At 36.7% G+C, this 15,873-nt stretch overlaps 1 protein-coding gene across 1 annotated transcript; it reads right to left on the bottom strand.

The window, feature by feature from the left end:
* Positions 1-5,506: 5,506 nt before the first annotated feature.
* On the bottom strand, positions 5,507-9,036 carry LOC128283826 (uncharacterized). The gene is made up of 3 exons (XM_053021221.1): positions 8,935-9,036; positions 6,967-8,270; positions 5,507-5,636 (listed from the first exon to the last, which is right to left on the bottom strand). Exons 1-3 carry the CDS (start codon positions 9,034-9,036, stop codon positions 5,507-5,509), a joined length of 1,536 nt encoding a protein of 511 aa, XP_052877181.1.
* Between the last annotated feature and the right edge of the window lie 6,837 nt (positions 9,037-15,873).

Below are 15,873 nucleotides of genomic sequence, written 5' to 3'. Positions count from 1 at the left end.
TCCTTACAGTAACACTTACAATGCAGGATGGAGGAACCACCCAAATTTCTCATGGGGAGGTCAAGGGAATCAAAAACCACAACCCCCTCTAGGTTTTTAACAACAACAACCTTATCAGCAAGAAAAGAAACCGAACCTTGAAGAGATGTTGGCAAAATTTATTTTGGTGTCAGAGACTCATTTTCAAAACACTGAGATGGCCTTAAAAAATCAGCAAGCGTCAATTCAAGGGCTTGAAAATCAAATTAGGTAGCTTGCTAAATTAGTTTCAGAAAGGCAACAAGGTAGTTTACCTAGTAACACTGAACCCAATCCAAAAGAGCATGTGAAAGTAGTTGCACTAAGGAATGGAAAAGTGTTAACTGAACCTGAAAAGAAGCTTCCATAGGAATCTGATAAGGAAAAGGACGAGGGAATAAAACCCAAAGTGAGCGAGACACTGGTACTTAAGGAATATAAACCACCAATCCTATATCTAGCAAAGTTGAAGAAAGACCGCATTGTTGCACAATTAGGTAAATTTCTTGAACTTTTTAAACAGTTGCATATTAACTTACCTTTTGTTGAAGTTATTCTCAGATGGCTATATATACAAAATTTTTGAAAGAGCTATTAACAAATAAAATAAAGTTTGAAGAGCTATCTACTGTGGAACTCAACGAATAATGTTCAGCTATTCTTCAAAATAAACTACCAACCAAAATGAAATATCCAAGAAGTTCTACTATTTCCTGTTTAATTGGTAATTTAAATATTGAGAAAGCATTAGCTGATTTAGGTGCTAGCATTAATTTGATACCTTATAAAATGTTCACGCAGCTTGGTCTTGGGGAACCAAAACCTACTAGGATGAGTATTCAATTAGCTAACAGATCGGTTAAATATCCACGGATATTATTGAAGATGTGCTTGTAAAAGTAGATAAATTCATATTTCCTGTTGATTTTGTTGTGCTTGATATAGATGAGGACGTTGAGGTACCTTTAATTTTAGGTCACCCATTTTTAGCCACTGTTAGGGCTGTTATTGATGTGGGTGATGGTAAACTTGTGCTTAAGGTAGGTGACGAAGAAATTATTTCTAAAATCTATGATGTCATGAGATTTTCTAGAGAACAAGATGATTCCTGTTATTTTTTTATTCTATTGATCATGTTATTCAAGATTCTTTACAAGAAATTGTTCATAAGGACACGTTGGAACTGTGTCTTGTTCAATGAGAGGATGTAGATGATGATAATACTGTGATAGGTAAGACAAAAGTTGATTTAGATTCTAATGAGTCTTCACTAGGACATCAGAGTTATAAGGGTATTGAGGTAAATGATGAATTGAAATTAAAACCCTCTATTGAAGAACCTCCCAAATTGGAACTGAAGCAATTATCAAATCATTTAGAATATACGTTTCTTGGAAATAATTCCATATTACCAGTGATTATGCGTCAGATTTACAGCCAAATGAGAAAGATAAGCTACTATAAACATTAAAGGAGCATAAAAAAGCCATAGCTTGAAAGATTTCTGAAATTAGAGGGATCAGTCCTTCTTTTTGCACCCATAAAATTTTAATGGAAGATGAATACAAGCCATGTGTGCAAGCTCAAAGACGATTGAATCCTAACATGAAAGAAGTCGTTAAGGTTGAGGTAATTAAACTTCTAGATGCTGGGGTTAGTTATCCTATTTCTAACAGTACTTGGGTAAGTTCTGTGTATGTTGTTCCTAAGAAGGGAGGCATGACTGCTGTAGCAAACGAGAAGAATGAGTTGATTCCAACAAGAACAGTCACAGGATGGAGAGTTTGCATTGACTATAGGAAGTTGAACGATGCCACAAGAAAAGATCACTTTCATTTGCCATTCATTGATCAAATGTTGGAAAAATTATCTGGACATATGTATTATTGTTTCCTAGATGGACTCTCTGGCTACTTCCAAATCTCGATAGCTCCGAGGACCAAGAAAAAATGACATTTACATATCCATATGGTATATTTTCTTACCAAAGAATGCCTTTTAGATTATGTAATGCTCCTGCTACTTTTCAGCGCTGCATGTTGGCCATTTTTTATGAACTCGTAGAAGATATTATGGAGGTTTTTATGGATAACTTCTCGGTATTCAGTAATTCTTCCCATCTTTGTCTTAAAATTTTAAAACAAGTCCTAATAAGATGTGAGGAAATGAACCTTGTACTTAATTGGGAAAAATGTCACTTCATAGTTCGAGAAGGGATTGTGTTAGGTCATAAAATTTCTAGTAAAGGGATTGAGGTTGATAGAGTGAAAATTGAAACCATTGAAAAATTACCTCCCTTTAGTTTAGTTAAGGCTATTTGAAGCTTTTTAGGGCATGCTGGATTCTATAGAAGATTTATTAAAAAAAATTCTAAAATATCTAAGCCTTTAACGAACTTGTTAGAAAAAGATGTGCCTTTCGATTTTAGTCAGGAATGTTTAGAAGCATTTAATACTCTTAAAGAAAAATTAACTAATGTTCCGATTGTAGTTACACCTGATTGAAATTTACCCTTTGAACTAATGTGTGATACGAGTGATTTTGCAGTAGGTGCAGTTCTTAGACAGCGAAGAGATAAACATTTTCAGCAGATCTATTATGCTAGCAAAATATTGATAGCTACACAAGAAAACTACACTACTACAGAAAAAGAATTGCTAGATGTGGTTTTTGTATCCGATAAATTTAGGTCATATTTAATATTATCTAAAGTTGTCGTTTACACTGACCATTCGGCTCTTCATTATCTTCTCACTAAATCAGATGCAAAACCTTGACTTATAATATGTATTTTATTATTGCAAGAATTCGATTTTGGAATCCAGGACAAGAACGGAGCTGAAAATCTTGCAGCAGATCACCTTTCCAGGTTAGAGAATTCACATCTCAAGGAGCTTGATGAGAATGAGATAAATGACTCGTTTCCTGAGGAACAACTTTTGGTTATAACTGACTCAAAAGTTCCTTGGTTTGCAGATATTGTGAATTACCTAGCTGCTAGCGTCCTACCAAAAGGGTTGACACATCATCAAAAGAAACGATTCTTTGTCGATGTGAAAAATTATTTTTGGGAGGAACCTTTTTTTTCGTGTATGTGCAAATTAAGTAATTTAGAGATGTGTTACAAAATCAGAAGCGAGTAAGATCTTGAAACACTTCCACTCAGGACCAACAGAAAGACAGTACAGTTGGAATAGGACAACACATAAAACACTTGAATCAGGTTTTTATTGGCCCACACTATTCAAAGTGCAAATAGGTATGTTACGTCTTATGATAGATGCCAGAGAACATGTAATATTTATAAACATCATGAAATGCCTCAAACGTATATGCTCTCATGTGAAATATTTGATGTATGGGGCATCGACTTTATGGGTCCATTCCCTAGCTCGTTTGGTAATAAATATATCTTAGTAGTGATCGATTACATGTCAAAATGGGTAGAAGCTCAGGCTTTACCTACTAATGATGATAGAGTGGTAGTTAGATTTCTCAAGAAGCTCTTTTCTCGATTCGAAACACCTAGAACAATTATTAGTGATAAGGGTATGCATTTTTGTAACGCTCAATTTGATAAAGTTCTTAAGAAGTATGGAGTCCATCTTAGGACAACTACCTCTTATCAACCTCAAACCAGTGGACAAGTTGAACTCGCAAATCGAGAGCTTAAACACATCCTAGAGAAAACCGTAGAATCAAATAGGAAGGATTGGGCGATGAAAGTAGATGATGCTTTATGGGCCTATAGAATTACTTTTAAAACACCCATAGGAACATCTCCTTACAAACTTGTTTATGGAGAAAGTTGTCATTTACCATTTGAATTAGAGCACAAAGCATTCTGGGTTATAAAATTCCTAAACTATGATCTCAAACTTGTAGGTAAAAAGAGATTGATACAGCCGAACGAGTTAGACGAGTGGCGAGTGGATGCTTATGAGAACTCGCGATTATATAAAAAAGCGACAAAGTGACGCCATGATGCTCGTTTGAAGCAACCCAAACAATTTTTAGCTGGAGATTTTGTCCTTTTATATAATTCAAGGCTCTGTAATGCGATGCTCTAACCTCTGAGCTAAGCGGGCTCAAATAATAGAAATTTGGTATCCATAGGGATTCAACAAACTATTAGATCTTATCTATTTACTATCTATTAGTTGTTCATAATTAATATGAATTATTAATATGAATTATAGACTCGAATTTAGAAAAACTAGAATTTTTTTCTAATTTTTAATGCCATACTTAATATAAACTTAATATAAATATATAAATGGTCAGGTCCATTTGTAGTACAAATCGTTTTTCCCTACAGTACGATAGAGGTAACTCATCTAGAATATGGTACATTCAAGGTAAACAATCATCAACTTAAACTTTATAGTGGTGAGGATTTTAGAAATGATAGAAAGGAGCTTTAACTCCGCGAACCTTCGTAATCGTGTGTACAAGTAAGTCTAGCTTAAACTTTAAATAAGCACTTCTTGGGAGGCAACCCGAGTGTTAACACCGCTAATTTCCTTATTTTCATTTCATGGTATTTATCTAAAATTGACTAATTAAAAATGCAGGTTTTTGACCTACATGGCCTGGACACACTGGCGTGTCCTTAGTCGTGTGGCGTAACAGGTGTGCGATAGCGAGTTACACGGCCTAGCAATATGGCCATGTAACCCACATGGCCTGGACATGCTCAACTGAAATTTTCTCAACCTCAAGAACAATCTTCTCAAAACCTCAATATGTTCTTTTTCTGTACGTGACTTGGCAATCATATCATCAACATATACCTCAATATCCTTATGCATCATATCGTGGAACAAGTTCACCATGGCCCTTTGGTACGTTGCCCCTGCGTTCTTTAATCTAAACGGCATTACTTTGTAGCAAAAAGTACCCCATAAGGTTATGAAGGTGGTTTTATCCATGTCCTCTGGATGCATCTTTATCTGATTGTATCCTAAGAAACCATCCATGAAGGAGAACAACGAATATCCTGCTGTGTTGTCCACTAAAGTGTCAATGTGTGGTAAAGGAAAATTATCCTTTGGGCTTGCTTTGTTCAAATCTCTGTAATCAACACACATTCGTAATTTCCCATCCTTCTTAGAAACAGGTACAATGTTAGCTACCCATTCAGAGTACTTCACTTCTTGCAAGAATTCTGCATCGAACTGCTTCTTGACTTCATCCTTTATTTTCAAAACGATATCTGGCCTCATTCTTCGCAACTTCTGTTGGACTGGCTTACAATCCTGTCTTATCGAAAGTCAATGTACCACAATGTCGGTACTCAATCCGGGCATATCCTGATATGAACAGGCGAAAATATCTTTGAACTCTCGAAGTAACTCAACCAGACCATGTCTTGTATCCTCGCTAATTAGGGTTCCGATTTTCAACTCTTTCCCTTCCTCTAGGGTTATATTCTCTATTGCCTCTTTCTCATGTGGCATGATTTGTTTCTCCTCTTGCTTTACCATTCTTAACAGATCGAGAGAAATGTCACAATCTTAACATCTTCAAAATCCTGAGGTTCCTCTAAACACATGTTTTGCTCGCCAGAGAAATTAGGAGCTGCAGTATCAGCATTCATATCATTGATATCTATGGATCTGTAGGGGTATGAAAGAATATACAAAGAATAAATGAATCTAAGAATGATTGTTTATGTGCTATGAATAAAAGAAGAAGAATTGCCAGAATTTAAAGGAATATTGGTCGATAAAAATGAAACAATACTCGTTTAAATTGATAAAAGTTATGTTTTATTTAAATAATTATAGATGAACATAGACCTTTTTCACAAACAAAATCTTACTACTCCTAGGCCCTAGAGTAACAAACATGTTTCGAGAATTACTCTGAAAAGTTTCTAAAGACTACAGGAAGGTCCTCCGCGCTCTAATTATTCAGAAAACTCCCCAATTCGTAAGGGCGAATGCCCTCAAGGTTTCCTTGTTCCGATCCTTCATTATGTACAGCATTAACTTGATGACTTTCCTCTATCAGCAATCCTCCTGACCTAAAGGATTTGGATATAGGTGGGAATGTCATCGGTTCCCACTCCACTTCTTTTCCATTCAAACGTGCATTTCTTCTTGTTTAGCGCTTCTCTATTTCCTGCCTCTTGTGCTTGTGGTCTGGCTTGAAGCCCAAGCCAAAGCGGTCCTTCTTCTCAATCAGTTTTGGGATTTGAACCCCTCTTTGCAACTGTCTTCCTAGCCCTTTTCCCGGCAATGCTCCTTTCCCTATCATCATTTGCAGGGCCATCCTCGTGGCTCTAGACATTTTGGGTACCGGCACCTCGCTTCCTTCCAAAATGAAGGTGGCATTAATGATTTCTAAAAAGCGAAAAGAACACTCGATAGCCTCTTCATTGGCCTCAACATAGGGGCCTTGCTGGTGACTGTTGCTATGATATCCTCTTCCGTGTTGATGGTTATTAAGCGTCCATCTGTCACTAACTTCAATTTTTAGTGCAATGAAGAGAGCACCGCTCCTGCCGAGTGTATCCATGGTCTCCCCAATAAACAATTGTAGGAGGGCTTGATATCCATCACTAGAAAATCAACTTCATACGTATTTGACCCAATCTCCAGAGGGATGTCAATTTGTCCCATTACTTTCCTTTCAGTTCCATCGAAGGCTTTTACCACGTTATGACATGTTTTCATATGTGAACTGTTAATGGGTAATCTGTTCAAGGTGAATAGCGGCAGGACGTTAAAAGCAAACCCATTATCCACGAGTACACTTGGAAGTGTGTATCCTTTGCACCGAGTAGTGATGTGTAGGGCTTTGGTTGACCCTATGCCCCCAGGTGGAATTTCATCATCATTAAAATAGATGAAATTGTCAACACTGATATTGTTTACTAACCGGTCCAGCTTGTTAATGGATATGTCATGGGTGACATATGTTTCATTAAGCACTTTTAACAACGCATCTCGATGCACCTCAGAACTCAAGAGTAGGGCTAATACTGATATACATGCCGGCTGCTTGCGCAACTGCTCTACCACACCATACTCGCTATGTTTCAGGAATTTTAAAAAATCTTTAGCTTCTTCCTCCTTTACCGGCTCATTGATGGGTACTTTAGTCACCTTTTCCTTTTCAGCCTCGGCATTTTTCGTCTTTCCAGGCTCCACTCTGATATTCCCCCCGTCATAACGTTTCCCACTTCGTGTATGGGAACCTTCATTTTGTGTGCCCCTGGCCACGCTAGCTATACTCTTCACCTCAGGTATTGTTATATTGCAGTCATAGCTCCATGGCACCCTCCTGTCATCCTTGTAAGGGAAAGGATTGGGTTTATGAATGACTATTTTGGGCCCAGTTTGCAACCCCACCTCATTATTCCCTGGAAAGAAAATAATAATTCTTGGTTGGCTGGTTCTTTGTCGTTCATTCCCCAGCACACATATTTGTCCTTCACAAGAACTACCCTCAGAAACCTGTAGTTCTTTGTTAACCATATGGCCTTGTACCATGGCCTTGAATTCTTCACGATTTTGGATCATATGACCCGCCTCTCCATGGAATTCACAATGGTTCTCTATTCTTTCTCTTCCTTTTCTAGAGGTCAGCATACCTCTCTTCACCATCTCCTCCCATATTACTTTCATAGGTGTCTTCACCTCAGCAATATCTTCCTTGACTTTTCCTTTCTTTGTTTCATCAATGGCATTCACTCCTTGATTGCCATGATCCGGTAACGAATTTTTAGTATTAGGGGTACTATCAAATTTCACAACCCCCATTTTGATGAGCCTTTCCATGACCTTCTTGAACCCAGTGTAATTTTCAATTGAATGCCCCGATATTCCCTCGTGATATTCGCATTTAGCATTTGCATCATACCATTTGGGGTACGGTGGCTGCAGTGATTTTAAGTGAAACGGAGCAATGGCATGTGCATCGTATAAGCTTTGATAAAACTCACGATATGTCACAGGGATAGGAGTGACTTGCATCATCTTCGAATTCTGTCTTGTACCCGATTCCTGTCTTTGAGTACTTTGTTGCTCACCCGTAGCTGCTTTAGGTTGTCCAACTGTGATTGCCCTAGAGTTGAAACTGTTCATGTTGTTCACCTTATTGTCTTTTCTCCTTAGGGCCGATCTTTTAGCCACTTCCCCTTCGATTTTACCACCCCTCACAGCATTCTCAATCATCTCACCTGCCATAACTATATCCACGAAACTTTTCTTGGTGCTTCCAATCATATGAGTAATGAACGGTGCCTTCAAAGTATTAATAAATAACATGGTGGTTTCCTTTTTCCAACAATGGTGGTTGTACTTGCATTGCCACCTCCCTCCATCGTTGTGCATATTGCCTAAAACTTTCATTAGGATTTTTCTTCATGTTTTGAAGTGTGATCCTATCTGGCGTCATATCAGTCACATGGTTATACTGCAGCATGAAAGCTTGTGCGAAATCTCTCCATGAATTGATTCTTGCACGGCTCAACTAATTGTACCACCTAGCCGCTGCTCCCACTAGGCTGTCCTGAAAACAATAGATCAATAGTTGATCGTTATTCACGTAACCAGTCATTCTTTTACAAAACATTGTTATGTGTGCCTCTGGGAAAGTAGTCCCGTTGTACTTTTCAAACTCTCGCATCTTAAATTTATGAGGAAGCACCAAATCTGGAACCAAACTTAAGTCTTTGGCATCAATCCCATGATGATTGCCAGCGCCTTCCAAAACCCTAAACTTCTCCTCTAACCACCTGCAACGATCTTCCAATTGTTTCGAGGATTCAGTGGCCATTCTTTCCTTCTCCATTAAATCCAAATCAGGAGTAATAGGGTTGATCGAGCTATCACCCAAATTATTTCCCAACCCAGATGGGAAATTTACGGGGATTCCAGCATCCACTGGCCCATGTTGAGGCCTCACCGTGACAGCTGGTCTTCTAGGAGGTGCCTCAGTTTGCAAGGGCACATGAGGCAAAGTAAAACCCAGAGGAGGACCTTCATTCTCTTCTTCAGTGGTCGCCATGAGAGCTTTTCCTTTATCAGTGGTTCTTAGCAGCTGAGCCATTTCAGCCATCATGTTTCTCTGAGCCTCTAGCATCTGCTCCCTCATTTCATTCTGCATTTTGGCCAACTGTTCTTGCATGTCTTTTTGTAATTGCTCGAACCTTTGATCCATGCTCTTAGTTTTAGTACGAGTGCCGTAAGGATGTGTGATTTCTAGATTTTCTTTTCTACCATTTAAAGTAAACTTTAACTAATTAGGGTCTTTCTATAACTTTGCATGCAAATGATATGATGAAATACTATGAGATGCAAATGCATGAATGCAAAAAGGATATCGATTCTGGTTCAACTTCATTTAGAAAATTTTATTTAGAAAAAGAATATCTTTACATATAAGAGGATTACAAATACGCTTTTGCCCTAAGGCCCAAAGCTTTAACTCTATCTAATAAAAGGGCTAACTCTCGTCCTACATCGTACGATGATGAATACATCAGACTCAATACATCAGCTCGAATTGCTAAGTCTTGCACATGTTCGGCGACCTCTCAAATCTGGGCTATGGCCTCACCAATGACATGATCCCTTTCTCTGACCTGTCCCCTAGCCTGATGAAGCTCTCCCTTCAAATAGTCCTCTTGCGCCTCGAGCTGCTCAACCCAAAGTTCATCGTCATACAATACCATTTTCAAATCCTCAACTTTGCTTTTTAGCTCCTTTAACTCGATCGTAGAGTTATGGTTTTGGTGCCAATGTAGGGATCTTCCAAGCTCAGTTACCCTAGTCTTCAACCCTTTATTTTCTTCTTCTAATGCCAAATTCTGTACCTGCATCTCTTGGAACTTCCTCTCCCAATATTCGGCCCTAGCCTTTTCCTCTTAGACCTCCTTCTGCAACTGATCTGAAGATCCTCCTACTCTCGCCCTTCTTAAGGATAATTGTGCCCTTTTGTAATGTTCCTTTAGATCATCTCGATCTTCCTCAATCTTCCTATTTTCTTTTCTCTCTTTCTCGAGCTCCATCTTTTGAACATCGACGTCCAAACTCAAGTACATCTTTCTCTCTTTGAGCTTTGCTATCCTCTTCTCGAACTCCAAGTTCTTTCTCTCGAACTCCTATTTCATAATTTCTGACTCTGAGGGCCTTACTTGCAGATATTCTTCCATCGGTCGAGCTTCTTCCACACTTGGCTTAGGGATATTATCGTTAACCCTTCTGCCTCTTCATTCAATGTATTCCGGTGTGGTTGCAGGACTAATAGCTACTCCTTTCAACCGACAAGTCTTTTTCCAAGCATTAGAAACTTCACTAACCTTTCTCTTGTAATCGGCTCCTCTATATACGAACTCACTTTAAGCCAACCCCTGAGTCGCTGGTACAAACTGTCTCAATCCATGCTGCCTCAGCATGAGCAAAGGAGCATAACTAATGGCACCCTAAATTCCCAGTAAGGGTACCCAATCAAAACTGCCGCATCGATAAAGAACCTCACCAGGCATCATCTACGGAGCCCTCCACTCGACATCTTTCGACTGAAGGTTCTGAAGTAGCGCTATCCAATTCTCTTCTGGAACATCAACTCTCCTAGTTGAAGCTGCTATATCTTTCAACGGTGAATAGTCCTTAAAGAAAACCCGACAAACCACCCTATCTATTAAATGAAAATGACTGTAGAACCAAGCCAAAAGCAACTGAGCACACCCTATAAACCTGCCAGCACCAGCCCTCCTACAAGCACCTAAAGATCTTAATGTTTCCGCCAAAATTGCAGGGACAGAAGTGACATTTTTACTGAGTCGATGAAAAAGATCCGTGGTTGCCTCATCCACATATCCCAAAGCCCTAGGGAAAACCATCAATCCATACAAACTCAAGGCAAAAACATCTACCTTCTTCGTCTCATCAGGGTGTGTCAGAATCAAATCTTTCAAAGTGTCCCACGAAATGCACTTACACTCACCCTTTTCTTTAATTCGGGTCGTGGCCCACTGCTCGCTCATCCCCGTAATAATCATCAATTTCTTCCAAAAGGTAGGGACAGAAGCAGCTCGAGAATAGATCCTATCATTCTGAAATCTGGGACAACGGAGCAAGGCCATGCACTCCTCCACAGTAGGTACCATGTCTACTTCCCCAAAAGTGAAGCAATTGTACGCTGGGTTCCAAAACTGAGCAAGGACTCGGAATAAGTGCTCGTCTATCTAAACATCAAGTAAGTAAGGTAAGTCTCCATAATTACCATAGAATAACTGCTTGGTCTCTTTGCCCCACTGATCCCAAATTTCCTTAAGCTCTTGGAGATTATTCTCTGTGACACTAATACGAGTATAATCTGATAGCTCCGACACATATCCCATAGTTATACTGTCCCCCTTTTCTAATTGAGTTTGCTCAGACCATCTATGGACGTTAGCATTACCCTCCACTCTATCAAGAAGTCCGTTCTCCAAAATAAAACTTCCTAACTTAGAAACTGACCGTGAATCGATACCTTTGTAAATGCAAAATGACATGCGAACAAAAGAAAAGAAATAGTTAGTATCACATGATATCAATAAATCTCAACCATAATTTATAAGGGTAATATCTAAAGTATAATTCTAACTAGGTTGAGCTCTTACGGTTTTTCTATATGAGGTTTTAGTTCTAAAGTTGAGGTACCTGAACCAGCAGATTCCTCGATCCTCACCCATTATAGGCTCATTTGAATCGAGTTCAGTTCAGGGGAATACATTTCCCTATGGCTACACGGAGATGAAAATCTCACGAAACCATAGGTACGGATGTATCCCGAAAGTGATCCACTATCCTGCACGGAGGCGAAAACCTCACGAAGGCGTAGTTTCTCACTCTCACTTAAGGGTGTGACCACAACGGTCATGCAAATGCAATGTGTATCAGAATATATAACAAATGCAATAATACAAACACATGTAATGCAAAGAGGATTGAATTTTAAAATTTTTCAAATTTTCGACATTAAGACAAAAGGTAATCAATTATATGGCTTGACTCTCTTATTAGTCCCCAGTGGAGCGCCAAGCTGTCGAGACCATTTTTAAATCGAGTTTTGTAAAATGGGAATCAATTTTAAAAAAACGAAAATTGGAGTCGCCACCAATCTTTTTAGGTGTGATTGGATCACCTTTAAAACATTTTGTTTTAAAATCATTAGTTCTGGTCCACGAAATAAAAGAACGGGTTCGGGAGTCAGTTACGTACGAGGAAGGATTAGCACCCTCGTAACGCCCAAAAAAAATTGGTACCTAATTGATTATCAAATGTCTTTAATGTCGGAAATTTAAAGAAATTTAAGATGTAATCCTCTTTAAAATACTTTGATTCTGAAAATTTGGGTTCACTCGTATCAAAACATTGACACTAAGTTAACCTTTTGGAAATCCCTATCTCGAAACGTCAAATCGTCACATCCAATAAGTTAGGACACAACGCTTTGAAATTCTAAGACAGTTGCTTGTATTTTGAAAATCTTAAAAACTTAGAATGGTACTTGACTATTCGAACTCAACGAGAAAAGTCGCAACCCAATAAGTTAGGGCACTACTTTTCTCGAAGCTTCCAAACACCGAGCATTGCCTTTTTATTTTTATTTTTTGAAAAGTTTGAAGTCTCATTTTTTAAATCATTGCATGAAGGTACATATTAATATAACATATGAGATAACATGTTACAATGATAGGAAAGTAAGAGCATAACGACATAAATATCATACACTAATAAACATATATAAGAAATAAAACATGACAATTTTTAAATAAGAAAAATATACATAAAAGCGGAATACATATTAAAAAGAAATAGGTAAAATCCTAAACATATAATTCAACATATATTTAATCACATAAATGATGCATGATATTCAATATATCAATGTACATAAAAAATAATATGCATTTGAAAATAAAATATAAAAGTCTAAGATATTACATAACATATAACATAACAAAAATACATTAATACTAAAGTAAAAATAAATATTGTATAATAATAATAAAAACAAAAGTTTAAAAAATATGTGTATAATACAAACAAATAATAAAATGTGATATTTAATAATATAATAAAAAATAATTATAAGAATAATAATTACATAAAAAATATAAAAGATATTGGTTTAGTAAAATAATGTATAGAATATGAAATATGTAAAAGTATTTATATTTATAATGAAATAATTATAATATATAAATATAAGTTTAAAATGAATAATTAATAATGAAATCTACGTATTATACAAATTATAATATTATAATATCTTCAAAATGTATAATAATAGAATATAAATAAAATAATTATTAACATATAAATAAAAATAAATATATAATACAAGTTTAAAACCTTTAATGATAATAATATATAGATAAAATGGATAATAATATAAAAATGACATAATAATATATAATATAATTATAATGTATAATATAAAGGTATATATATATATAAATAATATATAATATAATTAATAAATATATAATATAATAATATATAAATAATAATGTAAAATAATAATAATTTATGAAAATAATGCATAATAATTAATAAATTAATTATATAACATAAAAATAAGGTTAAAAAAATAAAACAAATAACAATGTAAAATATATATATAATAATAATAATAATGATAAATATATAGGGTTAGATTTGAAATGCAATAAAATTACAGGCAAATTTAAAAGAAATAACATTGGATTAAGGTTCTAATTGAAACGCGCGAAAAACGAAAGGGACTCATTGGGCAAAATACCCTATTCCCAAAACGTCAGCGCTTTAATTCTATGTTTAAAAAAAGGTCAGGGATCATATAGAAATCAAAATAAAAATAATGGGCAAAAATTAAAAATTGCAATAAACTTAATTTGACAGATAAAAGACGAAAGGACTAAAGGGACAATTATCCCATTTTCTTAAAACACGTGGACCCTCCGGGTCGGATCGGGTCGGATCTTAGGCCCTATATAAGTTAAATTTTGATTTTAAAATTCATTTCTAACACCCTTTTTTTTAAAAAAAATAAAAAACTCTGAAACCCCCTCTCCGTCCTCTAGCCTGAGTTCCAACAACGGCCAATGACCACCGTTCACGCTCCTCACGCGCCATCGTACACGGTGGTCGGAGGTTTTAAATTTCTCCCCTTTCTAGGCAAATCACAGGTATAATTTCTCCTCTTTATTTTTAAAAGTATTTTCCTGTATTACAACTAAAAATGAACTGCTTTTCTCTTTGCTTTTTTAAAATATGTTTCTGGATCGTTTGTTGTATTAAAATACATGTATGTATATAATAAAAAGAAAGAAAATAATAGAGAATAAAAATAGTAAAACCTTTGAATCTGCTATTTTCGTATTAAACCTCTGTATTTTTTATTGCTTCTTTATGTGTATTTTTCAAAACGTAACTTTTACAAGTGAAAGGAAAGGCTTTATAGCCTTGGTCCCTTACATATTCGGGAAAGAAATCTAAGATTTCTTTCCATTCTATGTCTTCTGTATCTTTGGTGATATATTGTGATTTTCTTGCCATTTCGCTTTGCTTTTTTTCGTATCTCTTGTTTGTTTCCTTTTCTTACAGTATCATCGAGGAATCCGTAGTGACCGTGCTAGTGTGGATTCGCGCTAATCACGGAGGTAGAGTTACTGCTGATGGAGGGCAAACAAACAACGGGAGTTGAAGAGGCGCAACCCTTAGGGTGATTGCGGCGCGAACCTTAGCTAGGGTTTCTCTGCTGCTGAAAATAAGTTAGGCTAATTGGGCCAATTAAATATTGGGCTAGTTTAGTATATTTGGCGTAGGGTATAGTGGGTATGGTTGTTTGGGTCAAGGGTGTAAACAGGCTTAGTTGAATTGTTTGGTTTTGGGCCTACGGTTTGGGCTTTGTAACATGGACTGTTTAAATAAACAAACATTTATTTATTTATTTTTTGTGTTTCTATTTTGGTTTTAAGGCCCAGTCAAATTTGGGCTATTACAACTGTTACTGAATAAATGACTGTTACTAAATAATCGACTGTTACTAAACAATTGATCGTTACTGAATGATATTGGATAAAAGTGAATAATATTATTGTTTAAATGACTTGTGAATAAATCATGGAAAGCTATATAGGTTAAGTTAAAGTTAGAACGTGGAATCAACATTCCAGGCCGATCCCGAATTCAATGAGGTAAAGCGTGTTAATAGTTGGTAATGGCATGTACCTAGGATATTTTACGTGTGTGTATTTTGAATTGTCAATGTATTGATGAAATATTTTGAATTAGGTTTGGTAATGGCATATAATAGGATTTGGCTTAATTGGTATAAATTAGAATTATTTGATAATTTGTTAAATTTGTGATAAGTGTAAATAATTATTTTAATTAATAACCGTAAATGAACTGTACTGACTGGTAATGCCCCGTAATCCTGTTCCGGAGACGGATAAGGGTTAGGGAGTGTTACAACGCTTATTCTTATGGAGCATGGCGCACGGGCATATATTTGATTTGGCATACTTCATCGCTCTAGCCTTTTGCCATCAGACTGACCGCCATAGGAAGGGCCTCATCTATCTCGGCCCTTACGTAACTCGCCTCGCTTGACACTTCGGTCTCCTCGACACACTGGAGCAGTTCTCTACACTCACACTTGTCAGCCAGATGTCCCCACAGGGCATCTCGAGCATGATACATATGAGGATGATCGAGCGGAGTCGTGGAGTAGATCTTCCTCAGTACAGATTGATTCATTCTGAAATGAACCCGAGGACTTTACTGATGATGTTCCTCCTTATCACGAGGACCCACCACAGCCTCCACCTTTGAGTCACCGACCTGTTCATTCGGTTGCTAGCTT

This window comes from Gossypium arboreum, chromosome 11 (assembly GCF_025698485.1).
Source record: "Gossypium arboreum isolate Shixiya-1 chromosome 11, ASM2569848v2, whole genome shotgun sequence".
NCBI lineage: Eukaryota > Viridiplantae > Streptophyta > Magnoliopsida > Malvales > Malvaceae > Gossypium > Gossypium arboreum.
This window is presented reverse-complemented; position numbering and strand designations above follow the sequence as displayed.